Source organism: Entelurus aequoreus, linkage group LG07, assembly GCF_033978785.1.
Source record: "Entelurus aequoreus isolate RoL-2023_Sb linkage group LG07, RoL_Eaeq_v1.1, whole genome shotgun sequence".
Lineage (NCBI taxonomy): Eukaryota > Metazoa > Chordata > Actinopteri > Syngnathiformes > Syngnathidae > Entelurus > Entelurus aequoreus.
Window position 1 is genome coordinate 68,169,954 of NC_084737.1, and position 22,832 is coordinate 68,192,785.

The following is a 22,832-nucleotide window of genomic DNA, read 5'->3' on the forward strand; positions in this document are numbered from 1 at the left end:
CTCCATCCGAGGGTGCCCACTAGCTCTTGGCCAATGACCAGTCCACGCGGATGATCGAGAATCTGTCCAGGGAGACCACAGTGTCCGATAAATACTCGTTTCCGCAAGGATGCTGTGAAACTTGTTCATCAAAGCTAGCGCCGCAGCATCATTAATCAAACTTAATCAACTGGTATTAATCTGATTAATATGTTAATCGTATGGCTTTTTTTTTTTACATCATTAATCTGAGCTGACTGTTCTTTCGTCCATTGTCTTTAAATTCTCATATTTTATTGTTCAAACAGGAATTGAGTTTCTCGGATTCACACCAAGCGAGCCGGTCACAGTGGTCTTAGAAGACGATGGGACAATAGTCGAGGACCAGGCCTACTTTTTGTGTTTACCCACCAACACAAAGTTCATGCTGCTGCATGAAAAGGAGACGTGGTCGCCCCTTCGCAGGCGTGAGCAAATTATTTCTGTCTGGAATATGAAGGGCTTCATGTGAAAGTATTTGGTGCTCATTCGCCCTTATGTTGCAGTGGATGGCGGCACAGCGTGGATGGCGAGGGATTCAGTGATTCTTGAGAGTGACGCGGTGGATGCCGCACTTGCGGCCGCACCTTGGTGGGACCTCGCCATGCAGCTCAAGAAGGACCTAGCCAGCGTCATCCTCATGTCTGAGGAGGACTTACAGGTAGTGTGTTGTACTGTAATATCTTGGGATTGTATGGTATCTTCTCAAGGGACAATATTAAAGAAATGACACATGAACAGTTAAGCAGCTGCCTGACCATGGCTCAGAAAATCAATAGACTCCTCCCACCCCCATCAAGGACTGTTTTCACTGCTGGACTCTGGAAAGGTTCTGTAACAGCTTCTTCCCTCAGGTTTTAAGTCTCTTGAACGCATCATAATAATCCCCTCAATTTCCCCCAAAAACGGATTAACTCGCTGGACTAGGAGGCTTAACCCCCAGTAGATGCACTAATATTAATAAGTATGTATTATTGTAATTCCTATTATCCACTAATGAATTGAATCAGCTAATATCTACCTTACAATTTGAAGTAAAGGGAAACTTGACATATTTAAAACCATACTCAAGTGAATAATGACAGTAGGGATATAATGATAAACGGTATTGCTTGGATTTACATGATGTCACTTCCGGCTCATTAATTATGCGTGGTGGTCATGCTAGTGCCTGTTCTCAATGGGTATGAGGCGCCATTTAGCCTTTCTCTGAAAAAATTGCCCTATGTTTGCGCTGTTTTTGGCTATTCCAGCCGTTTAAATTGCGAAAAAGAAAAACGTTTCTTCAGAGTTCCTCAACAGGTAATCAAGGAGGGCGGAAGAGTGCAACATTTTATGAAATGACGATGGGAAAAATGGCACGCACTCCAGTCCAAGGGAGCAGAGTTGAAGAATGCACAACTTTGTAGGGAACACTTTGTTAAAGGTTTGTTTGATATACTTTTAAACTTTATTATTTCCTATTTAAGTGTTATCTTGATATTACTTGTATTTCAAAACACATTTGTGCTACAAGTGTTTCGTAAACCACCAATTTAGCGAGTTTAAATAAATATAGAAAGTAAATGTGAGCAAAATCTAAAAGAGTTTTTACCAAAGGCAGCAATCATAAATTAATCTTTCAGCACATACACAATCTATAGTAATATTTTAATATTTTTCCAAGTTTTCATCTGTTTTGTCGTGTAGAATGACATCTGGAGCACCAGATTGTTCAATATGTCTGGGAACACGAACAACGGTAAATCCTTAAAATCACTCGAAAAATCAATTTTGTTATTAAGTATAGGGATCTATTTTATTGCATAGTTTGATTTTTTGCACATATCTGCTTTTTGCACATATCTGCTTTTTGCAAGAAGACCTAGGCCCCTTGTGTACTAGTTTACGTGCTGCTTGCTGCACGACAGCCATCTTGGCATGGTTGACCACCACTGGTTTTCACTTGCGGGAAGAAGTCATGTGACAGAATACAAGCAATTAATGATCATCTCGGCGAAGCTGTCCACAGTTAATATTAACGTTTAAAAAAAAAAAAGACTAAAACTAAAAATTATCAAAAATATATAACTGCACTTTGATAAACTCACACAAACTGACTGGCACCAGCTCGCTAGCTTAAATGCTAACTTGAAAACAAGAGACATCAATGTCTTTCCCCATTAAGAAACAACATGCCCTAATCTAAACTATTTAATTGTTCACATTGAACCTACAAAATGTGCTCTTTTACTAGAGTGATTGTTCTATACTTAGAGGAAAAGGGGCCAAGGTGTTTTTACGGTGCGTTCAAGGACCACTGAACAGAGTAGGACACAAGCCACCAGAAATTATAAATAATAATATTGGACTTCATTTGTTGCACACTTTTAATTTTAATTCATCTTAAAGTGCTACAGTACAAACCATTATTCAAAACAATAAAAGCTTAGCCATTAAAGCAGATACAATACTAAGACTTAAAGACTAGCGGTGAAGCATAAAAAACACAAAACATTCAAAATAGTGGCTTTTCTAACAGTGTGTTTATTTATTTTAGTTATTTTTCACACACAAAATAACTTGGTCAAAATATTTCAGTATGTGTGTGTGTTAAAGTACATTTTGAGCATATTCAACAATACCGCAATAATAATAACCGTGATAATTTTGGTCACAATAATCGTAATATTAAATATCCATATTGTCACATCCCTGAATGACAGTTGTATTATTAAAACTAACATTCTGGCTACTTGAAATCATATTTGTCAGCACTATTTTTGTCAAATATTGACCTTCTAAAAAAAATAAAAAAATATATTTTATGGGGGTTAAATATATTTTAGGGAGCTTTTAGCACCCTTAAAAAGGCCTAATGACTGGATATGGTAATCACATCTTTAAAAATGAGACAAATAATAAAACATAAATAATATTAAAGATCAAAATTGGGAAAACAAAATCTTCTTTAGGCCCACAAAAAGAGGCTCTTACACATTTACACCTTAATGGTGGTAAGCTACATTTGTAGCCACAGCTACCCTGCACTAGACTGATAGAAGCGTGGCTGCCAATTGGAGCCTACTGCCCCTCCGACCACCACCAAACCTTCTGTCACACTCATACACCAGTGTGAGTGGCACTGGGAGCAAGGTGGGAAGTGCCTTGCCCAAAAACACAACGGCCATGACAGGGATGGCGAAAGCTGAAATCGAACCTGGAAGCCTTAAGTTGCTGGCACAGCCGCTCACTGAGGGAACTCTCCTGAAGGAATCAATAAAGTACTATCTATCTATGTGCCGTTCCACTCCTAAATCCTCAGTAGAGCCAAAAAAAACCTATGCGGCCTAGTTTCCCAAGAGGATAGGCTTCTGATTGTCTTTCCCTCAATGAACCACAGATCTTCAGTGCCTGCAGCACTCATGCACCCCCAGACCACCGGCATGCAGGACGGGTGGCAAGACACACGTATCTTGATCACTCACTTGTGTTTACATTTGAACAAAAATGGTTGTGTTGAGTCATTTTTAGTGGAGAGTGAATTTATACTCTGACTACTCTAAAGTATTTCTGTGGTATCGTCCTGTGTAAGTATATACTGTAATAAAAATGGTTGCTGAAGTGTGAGGGGTGTAATCATCTATCTGCAATACAGTACACTCTCACTTATGACATATCCGAGGGCAATTTTTAGTACAGTAAGCTACTTTCAGTGAAATTACTGTCACATGTTGTTCCAGAGCTTGGTGGACGTCCCCTGCCCTGAGCTGGCTTCTGCTCTCGGCTTCCGAAAACAGAAGACAGAGAACCTCCAGGAAACATTGCAGAGGGTTTTGGACCGTCGCGAGGAGGAGAGGCAATCCAAGGAGTTGCTCCAACTCTTCCTCAAAGCAGTGGACAAAGAAGAGGAATCGCAAGAAGAGCCAAGGCGGCCCAGCGAGGGAGGTACTGTACGCTCGTATTATATTACACTGTTGCTGTTTGGAGAGGGGGCGCTTTTAACCAGTTTTGTAAAACATTAACTTTGTGAGCGATATATAATCTTGATTCAATATGCACAGCAATGAGCAACATTTATTATTGATACCCTGATGCCATTTTTAACTTAAGTACATGTTTCTTCCAATTGGAAACCACACAAGAAAGTAGCAAACTAGTTGTTGATATATTTGACATATTTTCATTACATTACACAATCATTTGCAGCATTGTAAAAGAATTAGCATAATCTAGCACAGCAGCGGTTCTCAAACTTTTTTCACCAAGCACCACCTCAGAAAAAACTCGGCCCTCCAAGTACCACCAAAATGACCAACATTAAAATGCAGTAACGGAGTAGGCCTAAGTATTCATTAAAAACAAGGCAGATGTTTTGTTTAACATGTATATTTAATATGTGTGGCCACTGTAACATTACACACAGTTTGAACAGTAACACTGTGTTTGAATATAGGAAAATAAAACCCTGTACTTTAATCAAGTGGTTCTTAGGCGTACCACTAGATGGAGCCCGCATACCACAGTTTGAGAATCACTTTACTATAGCAAACATGTTGCTCCCTCCTTTTGCCAGTTTCTTGTGCCCTTTCGATCCAGGTGATATCCATTCGCATGATACACATTCACTTTCATTTCTTTATCTTAAATTTAAAAAATATTTAAATGTTATTGTTTAATTTATACAAAATTCAAGGCCTGTAATGATTTATTACTATTTAAAAAGGTCTTAAAAAGTATTAGTTTATTTAAAGAGACAATACACTACACCACATAGGATATTGTGTAAATATGCTCGTTTCCCTCCGCAGTCCCTCAACATAAAAACAGATTGACACAACAGCACAATATAATAAAACAGATTAAAATAACAAGCATCGAACAACAGTTGTAATGAAATGTCCAAAATGTGTTTTAAATATTCTTATCTAATTATTTCAAATTGATGTATCTTAACATGTTTTGCTGTTGTTTTCCTGGCCACCAACTAATGCAATCATTCAAATTGTCACTTATTTAATTGTAATTTGACCAGACAGCAAATCAAATGAAGGAAAATGCAATATTTAAACCTTAGTTATGTATATTTGAGTGAAGGGGAGGCGTGCTAATGCCATCAGCCACTAGGTGGAGGTATTGTCACAGCGGAATAAAACCATCCTGTGGCAGCCATTTAGTACAACAAAAGAACCTCAGGTAGAAATGACATCTTCTGTTAATGTTTCAGGAGCTGAAGGTGTAGATGCCACTGATGGGATGGAGTTGGACCAAACACCTGAATTTGTGCCCAGGACTTTAATGGTCCTTAAAGGAAAAACCAGCCCAGAGACCCGACTTTGCACTGAAGATCTTCAGGTAACGTACACATTTTTCTTTACACTTTCTGAAGCAATTAAGACAATAAGGAGCATTTAAGGAGCATGACACTGAAACATGAAACAATTAGTGTCATACCAAGTTACTTTATTTAGTTTTTTAGATCTAAAATGCGGTCATAGGTCATAAACGTAACGGGTACTTTTATGGAGGGCCTTTTGAATACATGTTTTAGTCCATCAACATTATTATAACTCCAAAAATCTTAACCATTTGTGCTGCTTGATTAGTGGCAGAGTTTGCACTAGTGTCACTACTAAGCTCATCTTTAGCATCTGAGGTAAAACCATCGATTTAAGGATGTTGGAACTTAGTTGAAACAAGTTTTCCATGTAAAATAATACAAATAGAAATACAGTAGAACCTCGATTTACGAACATTATTATACAATCTTTTCGATTCAGGAACCGCTGTGATATCGTTTGTTGTGCAAACTTTGTCTCGGTGTACGAACGTTTAGTCCACCCATTGTCTGCCTCACCATATGCAGCCATTTTGTGCACGGCAGCACATCCATTGCGGGCGGACTGATCGATCTCCGGTGCTCATCCAGTCAGCCCAGCAGTGCTAATTGCTACTTTGTGTGCTTTTTAAGTGTTTTTATAGCATTTTTCTAGCTTTGCTCTATATGAGTTCATTGCGTGGATTCAAACATTCAGGAGGTATTGACAGCGTTGTCGACACTGCCTCCTCCTTTCTTCCACTGCATGCCAAAAAGACTGACTGACAAGGTATTTTATTCCTAATCATTGTAACAAACTTGCTGTTAAAGTTAAGGAGTTTTGTGATTTCAAACTGAGTGCACCTCAGGGCTAGTGACAGTGTGTGTGCAGTTGAGCTAGTTGTTGTTTTGGCTTTGTTATTAAATAGAAAGTTGATATACAGTTCTGTATAGTGATTTACATTGTGTTTACATTGCACAAACCTTCACTGAAGTTTGGACTCTGTTGAGTTTTGAACTGCTTATTCATATTTGCTTTGTTTCTTGCAGATAATTTTGCTTCAATATACAAACTTTTTGATTTACAAACCCTGTTCAACAACAAATGACGTTTGTGAATCGAGTTTACAACTTTTGTTAAAACCGGGTCTTTTATTGGAATGAATGTCAGAAAAAATCCCCCGAAAAAAACATGCACAGTGACAAACTCAGCTCTTGGGAAAGTTGCCAAGGTTTCAGGCAATATGCTGATGTCTTGCTTCAAATCATAAGTGTGGGAGGGTGTGAGGTCTTGTGCTTCATGCTGACGTCTTGCATGATGTCAGTCCCTATCATCCTAGTTTAATATACCTACTTTTTTTGAAATCTCACGACCATCCCCAGTTTTTCAAATGTGGCTCCTTCTGCGTTAAGATGGTGGTGGCCAGAGGAGCTGGGGTCATGCAGCAGGTGCTGGGTTGGGACAAAGCGAAGACGTCGACGCTGGTACAAGCCTGCGAAGCCGAGCTAAGCCGACGTCTTCAGCAGGTTCAGGCCGCGCAGTCCATGAGGGGAAGCATGCCCCAGGTGGACAGCGGGGAGCCGTCCAGCAAGAAGAAGGACAGAAAAGGAAGCGGCAACTAGGCCTGAGCACGGACTGATAAGAACTCTCGCTGACAGCCTGAGGGCCACTGGAATGGGTTGACCCTGTGTTACTGATCCTATCTTTAATGCTGGATTAAGGTTGATGTTTATGTTGTGAATATTTTTGACTCTCAGAAATAGAGGGCTACGCACAAGTTTCTATCAACCTATCTGACAGACGGTCCTTTTTCTGATGATCAATGAAAGGAACATCACACATTTATGTGAAACTAAATGTTGTCATCTGTCCTCATTCAGAGGTCAGTTCCTAAATAATTATACTCCTTTTATGTATAAGGGTCACTACATCTTTTAAGGTACCTACAAGATTATTAATAATAATACTGTTGGATTACAGGGGTACTGCTTCAGTGTGTATTGCATTTTGCCATCATTTAAGGGAGAATAGCTAAATATACAGTACATTCAGTAGAAAAAATCAATTATATACTTTTGGAGAAAAAATTAAATGTGCTTTTTTTGCATCGAGCTGGGAAAGGAGAATTATGTTTACAAAAAAGGACTATACAGCACTTAAAAAGGCAAAGGTAAGGAAAACTATTCAAATGATTTAATAAAATACAACTGACAGCTATCCTTCATGTGTCCGCACAAGTGATTGAGGTTTAAATTAAATTGGCTCTAATTAATAAATACTAATGCTGTCATTATTCACAGTAAAATTACTTACATGCATAATTTCAATTAACAAAAAACAATCAGGCTTTAATTGGAATTGCCCTGTGGAGTCAGCTGGGATAGGTTCCAGCTCGCCTGTGACTCAAAGTTGTCAACTCACTAAACAATAAATTAAAGACATCTTGTTGGCAGGGCCGACCTGAATGTCTTCCCCCCTTATCGGCATGGGAAATTTTTTTTTTTTTTTTAACCCTGAATTAAATTAGATGCATGGTGTTTTGGAACAACACGAATACATGGGGAACAAGTTGTTCAATAATTGTTTTAGTGCAAAATAAAATGAATACCTGTCTATTGGCCAATGTGATGGTGAGACAGACAAATCATAAATGTTTTCAGGATAAAAATTAAATAGCTAAAAAAAAATTGTTCTGTTTTTATTGTTTCATTTATTATTTTTAATCTTTTTATTTGTATATTTTATATGTCCTTCATGTGTTCTCTATACAGTGTAGTGTGATTGATTTAGGAGTTAACGTACTAATATTTTAGGTGAGCATCATGCAACAAAAAGTACTTTTTATAGTTTAATTTAAAACAATTTTATACAAGATATATAGGTAGGCGTCTCCTGCTCCATCTCTAACTCAGTTTGGGGGTCCTTGGTCTGCAAAACGTTGATGGCCGCTACCATACAGGGGGGGATTTTCCCTTGTTATAGCATAAGATTATTATAGATAATCAAGCATACAGACAAACACCAATATAAATAGACTTCCTGAAACAGTCAAAAACAAACAAAAAAAGACCAAGGGCTCTATTCTTATGTTTATGCTTAAAGTGTTGTTTTTTTAGTTTTTAATTTACACATCTTTCTCTTATCGGTATTCTCCCATCCAGCCTGCGGACACACCCAACCCAGTATGTCAGGCAAAAGTGTGTGAGTCGTGAATTAAAGTTAACTGATAGTCACACACACACACTATGTGTGGTGAATTTACCCTTTGCATTTGACCCATCCCCTAATTCAACCCCCTGGGAGGTGAGGGGAGCAGTGAGCAGCAGCGGTGGCCGCGCTCGAGAATCATTTCGGCGATTTAACCCCCAATTCCAACCCTTGATGCAGAGTGCCAAGCAGGGAGGTAAGGGTTCCATTTTTATAGTCTTTGGTATGACTCAGCCGGGGTTTGAACTCACGACCTACCGATCTCAGGATGAAGGCAGGCTTATTACTACTGAGACGGACTTTGCCCTGACGGCTTTTTTCTGCGGCTGTGTGAACGTGGAGTTGTACTAACACTTGTGAATGTCATCAAAATCCATGAAAATGAAAACACTTTCAATTTGAAAAGGCCGTGTCAATCCAGGCAGTGCTTGCCATGTAAATGTAGTATGTGTATGCACGCTACAACAGCTTCTTCTTCCTGCCTGGATGTTAATAATAATTTGTGGACGAAACTTGGTTTAATTTATTATTGCAACCCCCCCTGATGTTTTGATAGTTAATTCAGAGTATCATTACGGTCCTTTTATCCTTATCTGAATGGATGTTTGCAGGTGTCGCCAATTGAAGCAATTTGAATGGATTTGATAGTTTTCTGGAACATTCCTTGTATCATTTTATTACGTGTGGTGTACACTGCATACAAACTTCAAGTGCAATACAATATTTCACCTTCTAGGGGCACTGGACTTTCTGGAATGTAGCCTAAGTGGTATGTGAGAATTAAAAAATATTTAAGTCGACGGGAAAATACACAAAAGGCCAGATTTGATAGGGAAAGGCAACATTTAAAGGTTGCTCCACTAAGAGTGTACGTCTTGGATGAAGGTGTGCGGTGACAGACCTAAAGGAGCTGTTTGCAACATTCACACAGATGCCTAGATGGAGACTTTTTCTACAAACATTTGTGAAAGAATGGGCCGCTCTCAGAAACTTAGTTATTTTCTGCATGGAACTGTCATAGGATGCCACCTGTGCAACAAATCCAGTCGTGAAATTTGCTTGCTCCTAAATATTCCAAAGTCAACTATCGGCTTTATTATAGGAAAATGGAAGAGTTTGGGAACAACAGCAACTCGGCCACGAAGTGGTAGGTCACCTAAACTGATAGAGAGGGGTCAGCGGGTGCTGAAGCGCAAAGGAAAAGCTAAAATACTGCTTCCGGTGAAATTTTTCATCACACAGATAACCACGCATTTTTGCATTTTGGATGAACAGATATTAAATGTTTGTGTTTATCTGTAAAGATTTAAATCCATAAAAAGGAAAACAGTACAAAATCCAATTATATGGCAATTTTTCAATGAAAATCAAGCCTTTTTTGTTTACTTTAAAATCTACCATATATAATAAAAATCGAAAAACGGCCCTAATTTAGTTTTTTGATTTGCGTTTCAGAATTGGAAATAGAATGAACAGAAGGTTAACGGATCTTATCCATTATCCCAATTTATTAATGTTTTGAAAAATCGGAATTAAAACAGCAAGTGGAAAACTCTTTTCGCTATCCTATTTGGAGATATGGTCGATTGTCTGTGAGTGACCCAGAACAACAACAGAAGAAGAAGAGCAACGTTTGCTTGCTCGATAAAGAACCAATAAAATGTGTCACTTTCCTTGTCTCTGGACATTTAAAAAAATTCAAGGGAACTCTTGACGGCGACAAACTAGTTTTGACAACACGGAAACCTTTCTTTGTCTTCTTCTGTTGTTCCGGGTCACTCACAGACAAGGACCTTGAGAAGAGACACTGCACATTTGCAATCCACAGGAATAGAAAAAGAGTTTTCCACTCATTTAAATTCCCATCTTTGATTTTCAAACAGATTATTAAATTGGTATAATGGATAACAAATAATGATTTGTTTTTTATTATCAAACCAAAAAATGCGAACGTTGATTTTTATGTGAAATTATTTTTCTATTCCAAACAAAAAAACGGATGACCGCGATGTCCACAGACCCTATTCCAGAGGGTTGAGCCCACTTTTTTGTTTTGGGGCAATGAGGATGCCAAAGCACGATGTGTTCACAACAGAGGACGTAAAATGTCTGGTTTTACGTTTTATTAACGTTGCCTAACTGAATTGCTATTGCGACATCCGGTGGATTTATTTAGAACAGCAGGTCCAATGTCAGCTCATTTTTAGACTTAGCAAAATCATCTTGCTAACCTCGGGCCGAACTAAACCTGTTCGGTCTTGGTTTCGTTTCGCTTTTTTCCCAGAATGGTTGGAATGTCATTTCCTATTTGCTGCCTTTTCAAAAGACAATCTCTTTTTTTTGTTTTTTTTCCCCATTCATAACCTAGTTTTAGAGATTTTGTGCATAATTTTTTGTCGCAAAAATTACAAGTGGGTGCAGTCAGGGACGCCTTAATGGACGGGTTTACCTGGGCTGAGGACCAGGGGCCCCCACCCAATCAGGAGCCTCCGATTTTGACGGCGGAATGCAATGATTGGTGTTCACGGCTGTCAATCACAGACCGCTCTGCTTCGTGTAGCGATTGTGTACCTTATTTTCCGGACCATAGGGCACACCGGATTATAAGGCGCACTGCCGATGAATGGTCTATTTTCAATCTTTTTTCATATATAAGGCACACCGGATTATAGGGGGCATTAAAAAGGAGTCATATTATATATATATTTTTTTTCTAAATGTAAAACACTTCCCTGTTGTCTACATAACATGTAACGGTGGTTCTTTGGTCAAAATGTTGCATAGATGATGTTTTACAGATCATCTTCAAGTCGCTTTCTGACAGTCGCTTCAGGATGCGCCGTATTGTGGGCGGTCTTATTTACGTGGCTCACCTTCGGCAGCGTCTTCTCCCCGTCATCTTTGTTGTAGCTGTGTAGCGTGCAAGGACGGGAGTGGTAGAGGTGTCAAAAAATGGAGATAACTGTTTTAATGACATTCAGACTTTACTTAAATCAATAACGGAGCAGCATCTCCTCATCCGGAAACAACAACAAGGCCGGAAATGCATCCCGTGAAAAACCATCCGACCGGAACTCTCTAATAACTAAAGTTCCTTGGGTGATTAATGTAAACTCACTACACCGGTATGTTTTAGCGCTTTCATGGCAAGTTTACTGACAGATATAAGTAAGAACTTTACACTACTTTATATTAGAAATGGCAACAGCGGAGGATGAATGTCCCATAACAACAAGATAGAGAAAAAGAAGAAGCTTATCGACTACGATGTCGACACGGACTACAAAGGCGGACGCGCAACATTTTTCAGGATCTATGCAGATCCCAAATACAGATCAGCAGGTACCAGAAGGTAAGAAAAGTTGCTTTTGCATAATATTGCGAAACAAAACACCAGATAATATGTCTTACCTTATACACACACCATGATAATACTTGTATGTTTAAATGCGCCAACAATCCATCAAGCGGTGCGGCTTCATAGCTTACCAAAGTCGTACTAAAACAGTTTGATAGATTTTTGAGCGCCGTGTGTAATGTTCTATATTTTCTGTCAGGGAGTGTTGGTGACGAACCCCAAGATGCGGAGATGTCAGGCTTAGAGCAGGAAAACATGATTTAATGTCCAAAAATGCAGGTAAAACACGTACCAGGAACCAGGAAACGACGAACTCGGAGATAGCAAACAGCTATCAATACTCCAGCACTAACTGGAGGGCGAGGCAGGTATAAATAGTAGCCTGATTGACAATTGCCACTAGGTGTGCCAGACTGCCAATCAGGTACAGGCGAGGGAAACAAGCGCTCAGGGGAAAAGGAACCAAAATAAGAGCGCTGACAGGAAATAAAACACAAGCACAGAGGGAAAAACTAAAACATAACCAAACTGTCAGTGACAAGCCTGACATTTTCAATGGAACATATACAATGTTGGTGTTGTTTACTTACTCGCTAAGCAAAACCAGAATTATTCCGTACATTAGGCGCACCGGATCATAAGGCGCACTGTCAATTTTTGAGAACATTTTTATTTATTTTAAGTGCGCCTTATAGTCCGGAAAATATGGTACTCGCTCGCTCGGCTGCGTTGTTTTTTCCCAACTGCTCCGAGAACCCAGGTCACCGGCATACTTGCCAACCCTCCCGATTTTCCCGGGAGACTCCCGAATTTCAGTGCCCCTCCCGAAAATCTCCCGGGACAACCATTCTCCCGATTTCCGCCCGGACAACAATATTGGGGGCGTGCCTTAAAGGCACTGCCTTTAGCGTCCTCTACAACCTGTCGTCACGTCCGCTTTCCCTCCATACAAACAGCATGCCGGCCCAGTCTCATAATAAATACGTCTGTTACACACATGAGTGAATGCAAGGCATACTTCAGGGGTGTCCAAAGTGCGGCCCGGGGGCCATTTGCGGCCCGCAGCTAATTGTTTACCGGCCCGCCACACATTCTGGAAATACTATTGTGAAAATAAAGAAGAACATTTAAAAAAGTGGAATGAGGTGAAATCTAATGAGAAAAAGTTGCAATGTTGACACAAAAGCTGCAATGCAGGCTGTTTTTTTTTTTCTTTTGTCCTTCTTCATTTTTCTTTTTTTGCCATTACTCAAAAAAAAGAAATAATGAAAAAAAATCCATGTTATAATGAATTATTTTCAGGGCTCCAATTACTTCAAATATTTATCTTTAAAATGTTTTATGTGGTAAATATTGCATAAATTGTGTAGTAGCCATATAAAAACATCAAAGTTTTCTTTGACAAAAGCGCATAAAACAAACAAAATAATAGTTCCAGCATAAAATCGACAGATATATCTGAAGCTGATCTCGTAACTTAAGTGTTGAAAGTAAAAGAAAAACCAAATAAAAATGTATCACTTTATGAGTGGGGCACCTTTTGGATCCCAAATATATTTAGTGATTTTTTATTTATCTTTTCACTGTGATTACTCAAAAATATGAAAGAATTCAAATCAATGGTGTCCTGCATTATTGATCTTTTAGTGCTCTAATGACTAAATACTGCATATTTCAGTTTTACTATAAAAAAAAAACTTAAGTTGTTTTTGATAGAAAAGCCATAAAACTTTTTTTTAATTTGTATTACGTTATATCAACTTAAAGTTGATATAGAGATTTACTGTAAGCGTTAAATAATTAAGAAAATAATAATAATCTGACTTATTTTTAACATTTTAACGACTGAGACCCTTTATGGTCCCCGGGACCCCTAAAGGTAAAATAAATAAAAAATGCAAATATTTAGTTATGGTTTGAAAATGAAAAATATCAAAATGGCCCCCACATGCTTTAATTTTTCCGTGCGCGGCCCTCAGTGGAGAAAGTTTGCACACCCCTGGCATACTTGATCAACAGCCATGCAGGTGGCGGGATAAACAACTTTAACACTGTTACAAACATGCGCCACACTGTGAACCCCCACCAAACAAGAATGACAAACACATTTCGGGAGAACATCCGCACTGTAACACAACATAAACACAACATTAAAAATACCCAGAACCTCTTGCAGCACTAACTCTTCCCGGGACGCTACAATATACACCCCCGCTACCACCAAACCCCCCGCCCCACCTTAAACCCCCCCCAAGTATGGTCACCGGTGTGAGAGGCGAGCGTACTAACTACTGAGCTAAAAGGACAGGCGATCTTCCGGATCACCAGTACCATTCTTGGAGCTGACTGGCCTCTGTTTGACTCGCACAAACGTGCATACCGTATTTCCTTGAATTGCCGCCGGGAACATAGTATTCGCCTGCCTAGAATTACAGCCGGGTCAAACTCGTTTCGCAAAATAATTAGCGCATGCTTGGCACTTCCGCCGGGTCAAATATGAGTCATTAAATGACTTCTGCCTCCTGGTGGTAGAGGGCGCTAGTGATCCTTCTTGCGACTGCTGGTACTGCAGAAGACCGGTGCTGCAGAAGAAGACAACACGCAGCAAGAGTGAGCAGCCATTGTTTGCTTGCACTTTTACCATGGAGGATTACATATCTAAAATAAAACAGTTTTCTAAACTGGACTTTCAATCGAAGCAGGAGGTAATACTTAAAGGAAGATCTCCATCGAGACAGGATGACTTTTAAAACTGAAGAAAGATAAGGAAGACTTCTATAGGAGCTGCGCATGGACTCATTTATAGCTAAAGGTAAGACCATAGTAACGTTTTTTTTATTAAATGTGATTTTCATGATAAGGTAAGCGCCGGAGTGAGAAGAGGTTTTAAAATAATTAGCGCATGCTTGCCAATCCCGCATGCTTTTGGTAAACGCAGGAGTGAGAAGAGGTTTTAAATTAATTAGCGCCCCGGCGGCTATTCAAGGAAATACGGTAGATCTGTTCATGAACAAAATTATTTTTTTAAATGGATGATATTTTTGCATTGTTGATGTTCTGTTGATAAAAGCATGTTTTTTTTGTTTTGTTTTCAAACTGTGTTTTTAGGGCAGCGTGCAGGGGTTGGGTTGTGGAACTTTCCAAACCGATCAGGCCGGGTAACATTCGTAAGCTTAAACAGTATGCAAATGCTGGCATGGATATATGTGTATGTAAGCCTGACCTTTGCCTGGCAAAAAATAAACAACAACAACAGAAAAATAAAAACGTTACAGTCGAGCGCACTGACTAATTTATCATTCTCATAATAAAGAGTCAAGATACAAGATGTTCATCACATCACGCAAGCGAGCTTCATTGAACACGCCTCGCTGACATTAGGAAGCAGATTCATCTTTATGAGTGGTTCAACGTGACGCCGTACACGATTACGAAAGTTAGGTAGCGGTATAGCGGACACGTGATGCGGAGTGTGTGTCGGGCCACGTGAGTCATGTAAGACACCTCCTCAGTGGACACACATGACGGCGGGGGAGATTTTCCACAAGGCTGAGCCCTACGTGTAATAAGAGGTGACTTTCATCTTCTTTTCAAGCATTTAGACACTGATTAATTGATTTTTTTTTTAAATGACACATCCATATCCAGACGGCATAGGATGCACAAATACGGAGGGAAAAAATTGATATTTGTTGTCATGCATGTGATCCAGGCAGCTACTTAAGGGGTGTCATGGTGGGCGTAATTCCTGTGGAATTAGCTCCAACTGGGCTGCGGTGGAAGCAACCAGCTTCTGTCTAAACGATCATCAGCACTACCAGTATTATTTTTTTCATCACAAATACACGCACATGTCTGCCACTCATTTTAAGTTGATCGTAATGTAATAAAGAAATGTGCTTGGATTTGTGCGTTCAAACAATTTAAAATGGACCTACGTTTATTTTTAGTAGGAAAGCCGTGCAACTGCACTGCAAAAAGTCAGTGTTCAAAAACAAGAAAAAAAAAATACAAAAATTAGGGGAATTTTATTTGAACTAAGGAAAATTATCTGCCAATAGAACAAGAAAATTCGGCTTGTCAAGACTTTCCAAAACAAGTCAAATTAGTTAACTTCAATGAACCACAAATTACCTTAAAACAAGTATATTCTCACTAATAACAAGTGCACTTTTCTTTGTAGAAAAAAAAGAGACCTTTTTGCTCAATTTGTTGAAAAATATTCTTAAATTAAGTAAATGCTAGTGCCATTATCTTGCCATAATGATATGCGCTCGGCATTACATTTCTTGAAACCAGCAAACTTATACTAAAAACTAATTTATTGTTCTTAATGGAAAGGCAACAAGGCAACCGCTTGTTACTCTCGGGGTCTACTAGCCGCTCAGGCAAATCATATGGTCTAAAAATGCATTTTTCCATCGATAACATGACATCATCGCGCCAAGTGCGTGCTCTTTCAGTCAATTAGTGCGCATATATACAGCCCGGCCCCCGGCCAAAAATTTTTTTATTGTAATTTTGAAGAATTCATCTCAATGTGCATGAACTATTTCTGTTCAAAATAGTTTGAAATGTCACATGTGAAATGTTTAAATATTAACTGTCAGTTTGCTGTACTGTGCCAACTGTACTTATATGAGTATGTATTTTCTATTGTTTCATTGAAAATAAAACAGCAAAGTCCATTTGGGTGTCAGCCGTATTAATTATGAGACAAAATTGTGTCAAAGTCATGACTTTTTTTTAATGCTTGAAATAAGAAATTATTATTTAAAAAAAAAGAAGTAGTTTTATACTTGTGAGTGTTGATGACACAGCTTTGCAACAGTTGATATTCTACTTTCAAGCATGTTTTAGTCAATATAGGTCATCAAATCTCAGCTACAAGCTGTAATATCTTACAGAGATCATTTAGGACCAAAACCCTTAAAACAAGTAAAACACTAACATAAAATCTGCTTAGTGAGAAGAATTATTTTATCAGACAGAAAAGCAAATATTACCCTTATTTGAGATATTTAATCTTACTTAGATTTAAGTTTTTGCAGTGTGTTGGTACATAAGGCCCTTACATAAGGTACATAAGTTGTTACTTTCTTTGTAGTATTTTCAGTAAATGGTAAATCGAAAATTATTTTTCCAAGTTGTTACTTTCTTGGTAGTATTTTAAGTAAATGGTAAATCGAAAATTATTTTTCCAGCTACATACTCTAAATCTCATCCAAGTTGTATTACTATTGTTTTGTTCATAATAAAATGGTTGCTCAAAGTTGAGAGGTGTACTCACTTTTTGTGAGTTTTGTTCGTTGACTGGACAAACACAAACAACCAGGAGTGAAAATGGAAACTTTTTGCCAGAGCAACAGCAAGTTGGTTTAATGGCTTATGTCTAAAATGTGTAGTAGTGTTGTCCCGATACCAATATTTTGGTACCGGTACTGGTACCCAAATTATTTCGATACTTTTCGGTACTTTTTTTAAATAAAGGGGACCACAAAAAAGTTGAATTTTTGGCTTCATTTTAACAAAAAATCTTAGGGTGCATTAAACATATGTTTCTTATTGCAATTTAGTCCTTAAATAAAATAGTGAACATACAAGACAACTTGTCTTTTAGTGGTAAGTAAACAAACAAAGGCTCCTAATTAGTCTGCTGACGTATGCAGTAACATATTGTGTCATTTATCATTCTATTATTTTGTCAACATTATTAAGGACAAGTGGTAGAAAATGAATTATTAATCTACTTGTTGATTTACTGTTAATATCTGCTTACTTTCTCTTTTAACATGTTCTATCTACACTTTTGTTTACATGTAATAATCACTTATTCTTCTGTTGTTTGGATACTTTACATTAGGTTTGGATGATACCACAAATTTGGGTATCAATCCGATACCAAGTCGTTACAGGATCATACATTGGTCATATTCAAAGCCCTCATGTGTACAGAGACATATTTCCTGAGTTTATAAACATAATATGAATTTTAAAAAAAACGAAAGAATAAAAAAATATATTGACGTAATAATAGTAGCACCGACTAGATACGTGCCTGTACTTGGTATCATTACAGTGGTCCACCAATGGCGTTTGTTTACATTTTGATGCCGGTGAGCTACGGTGTGTAGTGAAGCATGTTTAGCTATTCCTCGTCCTGCAGGGATGCTACTTGCAAGAAACGTACTTTATTTGTCGCCATGGAGACCAGGATTAGTGATTTAAAAGTAGCTAAAACACTGCAGACGGCGGATGGATGTTAGCTGCTAGCTAGCTAGCCATGTCTTAAAGCACCTCTTCCCTGAGGGCGTTTCAGTGTTATAACTTCACCTTTATTGTTAGTTTTTAAGCCAAAATGCGTCCGTTCTCCCTTTTCTGTCTACACACTGTGTCTGCTTGTAAGTACTCCGTGATTGTGCACTGCCGAACATGCTCCTCTGCTCGTAAACCAGCAATGACTCGACGTGACGAGGGTGCGGGACCGATACGTCTCAGAGGCGGTATAGTACCGAAAATGATCCATTAATATCGCGGTACTATACTAACACCGGTATACCATACAACCCTGTAGGGTACTTTTCTTTTCTGAAACCAAAACATATAAGAGTCAACATGCAGATTTCATAAAAACATACATATTGACCTAGTGTTAAAGCACATGATTGCAACGAGAGAAGCTGTATAAAGAAATGGCTAAATCAATACAAGTGTGTTTCTTTCGTACCTAGACATTCTTAGATGTGTCCTTTGACCCACTTGTTGGGCGGAGATGGATGAAATGCTAGTGAGTAAGTGTGAAAGTGTCAAATCAGAGGCAATTTCTCGCTACTTGAGCACTTTATAATGACTGTTTTGACAGAGACGTGGGGCTGTATTGGTCTGGAAAAACTGCATAATGTATGAAGATTAAATGAGTGGCTTTCACACCTCCTTCGACTTGGATTGGACTTGTATGGGCTATAAATGCATAGGCAGCCGTGCCCGCCCTGGGCTGGAAGCCGCTGATTTTATTTGGATTTTGTTTCTTACATCGGAGCAGGTAAAAATAGGACGATAAATATTCAAAACCAAGGCACGTTGACTAAGACGATAACACAATTAACTGACATGCACGGGGCGGTATAGCTCGGTTGGTAGAGTGGCTGTGCCAGCAACTTGAGGGTTCCAGGTTCAATCCCTTCTTCCGCCATCCTAGTCACTGCCGTTGTGTCATTGGGCAAGACACTTTACCCACCTGCTCCCAGTGCCACCCACACTGGTTTAAATGTAACTTAGATATTGGGTCCCACCATGTAAAAGTGCTTTGAGTCACTAGAGAAAAGCGCTATATAAAATATAATTAACTTCACTTTACATGTTAGTTAATGTATAAAAACGAGACAAAAATGTTGCCAGAAATTAAATCCAATCATATTACATTTTTTCTTGACTATAGGTGGGACAAGTTCTTTAACGGCGGGCTTAAGAACGAGGGGTGGGGATTAGTTATGAAGTAGAGCCAATCAGATGCTTTTTCTTGTGAGATCCAAAAACAAAATGTGTGTATTTAACATGTTCCACGTTGTAATATTTGGGATAAAGTGAAGAGGACACATTTAATTGTTACTGCTATGATGCCATCAGCAGGCAAATCATTGATTGTGACAACTACACAACTCTAAGTTAAATCTATCATTTGCAGCTTCCGGTGTTGTGCCAAAAACTGACTTCCTCCCAAAAATGAATTCCTGTCTCGTCAGCGAGAACTGCTTCTGGGCTTTGTCTGAACACAACTGATTACTACATACAAGACAAACGCTTATATTTTTGGTTGTTGTAACAATCTGTGTATGAAGTTATTCAAGCCTTTATTGTTTCCAATAAATGAAAGAGTTGGCCATTTATATGGTAATAATGTGATTAGGACACCCGATTCTGATCATTTGGATGGGTGGCCAAATACTTTTGGCAATATAGTGTACGCATGATGATACCGTGTACGATGAGACAGAAGCACAATGCGTGGACTGAACACTAAAGTTGTAGCTGAGTGAGTTTACCATGAATTGATTTACGTGGACCCCGACTTAAACAAGTTGAAAAACTTATTCGGGTGTTACCATTTAGTGGTCAATTGTACGGAATATGTACTGTACTGTGCAATCTACTAATAAAAGTTTCAATCAATCAATCAATGCTCTGCACACCGCCAAGATGTGTGAAGAGAAAAAGGCTGTGTTTACTTTATCCACTTACTGAAACAAACTTTAGTCTTCTCAATGTTTTACTTCATTATTTATTTGGATACAATGTATAATATCACATTTTTATTTACAGAAGTACGATATTCAAGACAGAAGTTTGCATTTTAATAATCTTGATGTTGGAGATTATTATTTATTTGCATGCTATGTGCAATGCTGCATTTTTGCTAAGAGAAGTATTTTATTCAAGGCATTAATATTGCTTCTTACAGGATACTCTTAATTTAGTTCTTTGAAAATTATTCTATAAAAAGTACAATTTACACCTGAACAACATTATTCAAATGATAATTTTGCTAAGAGTAAAATGCAGTGTATTAAAGATTAAAGATTAAAGTACCAATGATTGTCACACACACACTAGATGTGGTGAAATGTGTCCTCTGCATTTGACCCATCCCCTTGGGGAGCAGTGGGCAGCAGTGGGCAGCAGTGGGCAGCAGTGGGCAGCAGCGGCGCCGCGCCCGGGAATCATTTTGGTGATTTAACCATAACCCATAACCTCCCTGCTTGGCACTCAGCAACAAAGGGTTGGAGTTGGGGGTTAAATCAATGCAGTCTCATTTCAGACTACTAGTTTTTGATCCAATAAAATATATATATATTTTAAATTATCTATTTCATTTGTATTCAATGGTTTCTTTAAAGGCCTACTGAAACCCACTACTACCGACCACGCAGTCTGATAGTTTATATATCAATGATGAAATCTTAACATTGCAACACATGCCAATATGGCCGGGTTAACTTATAAAGTGCAATTTTAAATTTCCCGCGAAACTTCCGGTTGAAAACGTCTATTTATGATGACGTATGCGCGTGACGTCAATCGTTGAAACGGAAGTTTTCGGACACATTGTATCCAATACAAAAAGTTCGGTTTTCATCGCAAAATTCCACAGTATTCTGGACATCTGTGTTGGTGAATCTTTTGCAATTTGTTTAATGAACAATGAAGACTGCAAAGAAGAAAGCTTTAGGTGGGATCGGTGTATTAGCGGCTGGCTGCAGCAACACAACCAGGAGGACTTTGACTTGGATAGCAGACGCGCTATCCGACGCAAGCCGCCGACCGCATTGAAGATCGGGTGAAGTCCTTCGTCGCTCCGTCGATCGCTGGAACGCAGGTGAGCACGGGTGTTGATGAGCAGATGAGGGCTGGCTGGCGTAGGTGGATAGCTAATGTTTTTAGCATAGCTCTGTGAGGTCCCGTTGCTAAGTTAGCTTCAATGGCGTCGTTAACAACAGCATTGTTAAGCTTCGCCAGGCTGGAAAGCATTAACCGTGTAGTTACAGGTCCATGGTTTAATAATATTGTTGATTTTCTGTCTATCCTTCCAGTCAGGGGTTTATTTCTTTTGTTTCTATCTGCAGTTAAGCCCGATGCCATCACGTTATCTCCGTAGCTAATGTATTGTCGTGGAGATAAAAGTCACTGTGAATGTCCATTTCGTGTTCTCGACTTTCATTTTCAAGAGGATATAGTATCCGAGGTGGTTTAAAATACAAATCCGTGATCCACAATAGAAAAAGGAGAGAGTGTGGAATCCAATGAGCCAGCTTGTACCTAAGTTACTGGCAGAGCGAAAAAAGATGCGTCCTGCACTGCACTCTAGTCCTTCACTCTCACGTACCTCATCCTCGAATCTTTCATCCTGGCTCAAATTAATGGGGTAATCGTCGCTTTCTCGGTCCGAATCGCTCTCGCTGCTGGTGTAAATAATGGGAAAATGTGAGGAGCCTTACAACCTGTGACGTCACGCTACTTCCGGTACAGGCAAGGCTTTTTTTATCAGCGACCAAAAGTTGCGAACTTTATCGTCGATGTTCTCTACTAAATCCTTTCAGCAAAAATATGGCAATATCGCGAAATGATCAAGTATGACAGAATGGATCTGCTATCCCCGTTTAAATTTTAAAAAATTAATTTCAGTAGGCCTTTAAAAAGTGGTGAAAAAAAATCGGAAACAATCGTAAATCAAGTTTTTTGTGGAAAACATCTGGGATTCTACTCATTGTGTTTTGTCCTTGAACAGAACAAAGGAAGACTTCTACTCTGTTTTAAAGTGGAATATATTCCCCTAACACGGAGTTATACAGTATATTGCCACTAGGAAGAGAAGGGGACCAAGTAGGCATCTCTGTTGTACTCCGACCTTCATTTCTAATGGCTCCGTCATCCTCCCGTCATACAACACCCTGGCCTAAAAGCCGTCATACAGAACCAGGATCATCTTAAAGATCTTAGATCGAATATCATAATGCCGCAATATCTTCCACATTTTGCAGTTTTGGGGGCCATAGCACTGATTAAATTGATATCAATTTATTTCAAAGGGCGCAGCTGATCTGAGATACAAGTGTACCAACTGAGCTCGTAAGTTGAGGTACTACTGTATATTGACTAGAATGTGATGCTAAAATAAAAATAGCAACTACTGTATGACTATGAAATGGTGAGGGACGCAGCATTGGTGCTGTTGTACGTGATCTTCCATCCTTTGTTTTCTCCACTCAAGTCAGATCTAAATGCTACCTTCACTTGGTAACTTCTTGTTTCGATGCGGCGCGGTGATGTCGACCCGCAGAAGGGTCCGTACTCTCGTCCGGCTGTCGAAATCTTGCAAATAAAAACCAGGGAGAGTGATTCATTAAAGGCACAACTCATGTTGAATATGCAGGAAACCACACGGGCTAAGAGTACAT

At 39.0% G+C, this 22,832-nt stretch overlaps 2 protein-coding genes across 3 annotated transcripts in view; one reads left to right on the forward strand and one right to left on the reverse strand.

Annotated features, from left to right (window-relative positions):
* Window positions 1-22,832, forward strand: part of dffa (DNA fragmentation factor, alpha polypeptide) — a 64,053-nt gene that overhangs the window by 2,390 nt on the left and 38,831 nt on the right. Inside the window, exons 2-6 of one of the 2 annotated variants that reach the window (XM_062054344.1) lie at window positions 288-446; window positions 525-679; window positions 3,741-3,945; window positions 5,225-5,352; window positions 6,728-7,071. In XM_062054344.1, coding sequence (XP_061910328.1) covers window positions 288-446; window positions 525-679; window positions 3,741-3,945; window positions 5,225-5,352; window positions 6,728-6,937 — 857 coding nt within the window. In that variant the 3' untranslated portion in view covers window positions 6,938-7,071. Of the gene's footprint in view, window positions 1-287; window positions 447-524; window positions 680-3,740; window positions 3,946-5,224; window positions 5,353-6,727; window positions 7,072-22,832 lie in introns of those variants that run through there. The other variant, XM_062054345.1, reaches the window with a different exon arrangement.
* Window positions 20,086-22,832, reverse strand: part of masp2 (MBL associated serine protease 2) — a 61,862-nt gene continuing 59,115 nt past the window's right edge. Inside the window, exon 7 of the mRNA XM_062054347.1 lies at window positions 20,086-22,746. Coding sequence (XP_061910331.1) covers window positions 22,573-22,746 — 174 coding nt within the window. The 3' untranslated portion in view covers window positions 20,086-22,572. The remainder of the gene's footprint in view (window positions 22,747-22,832) is intronic.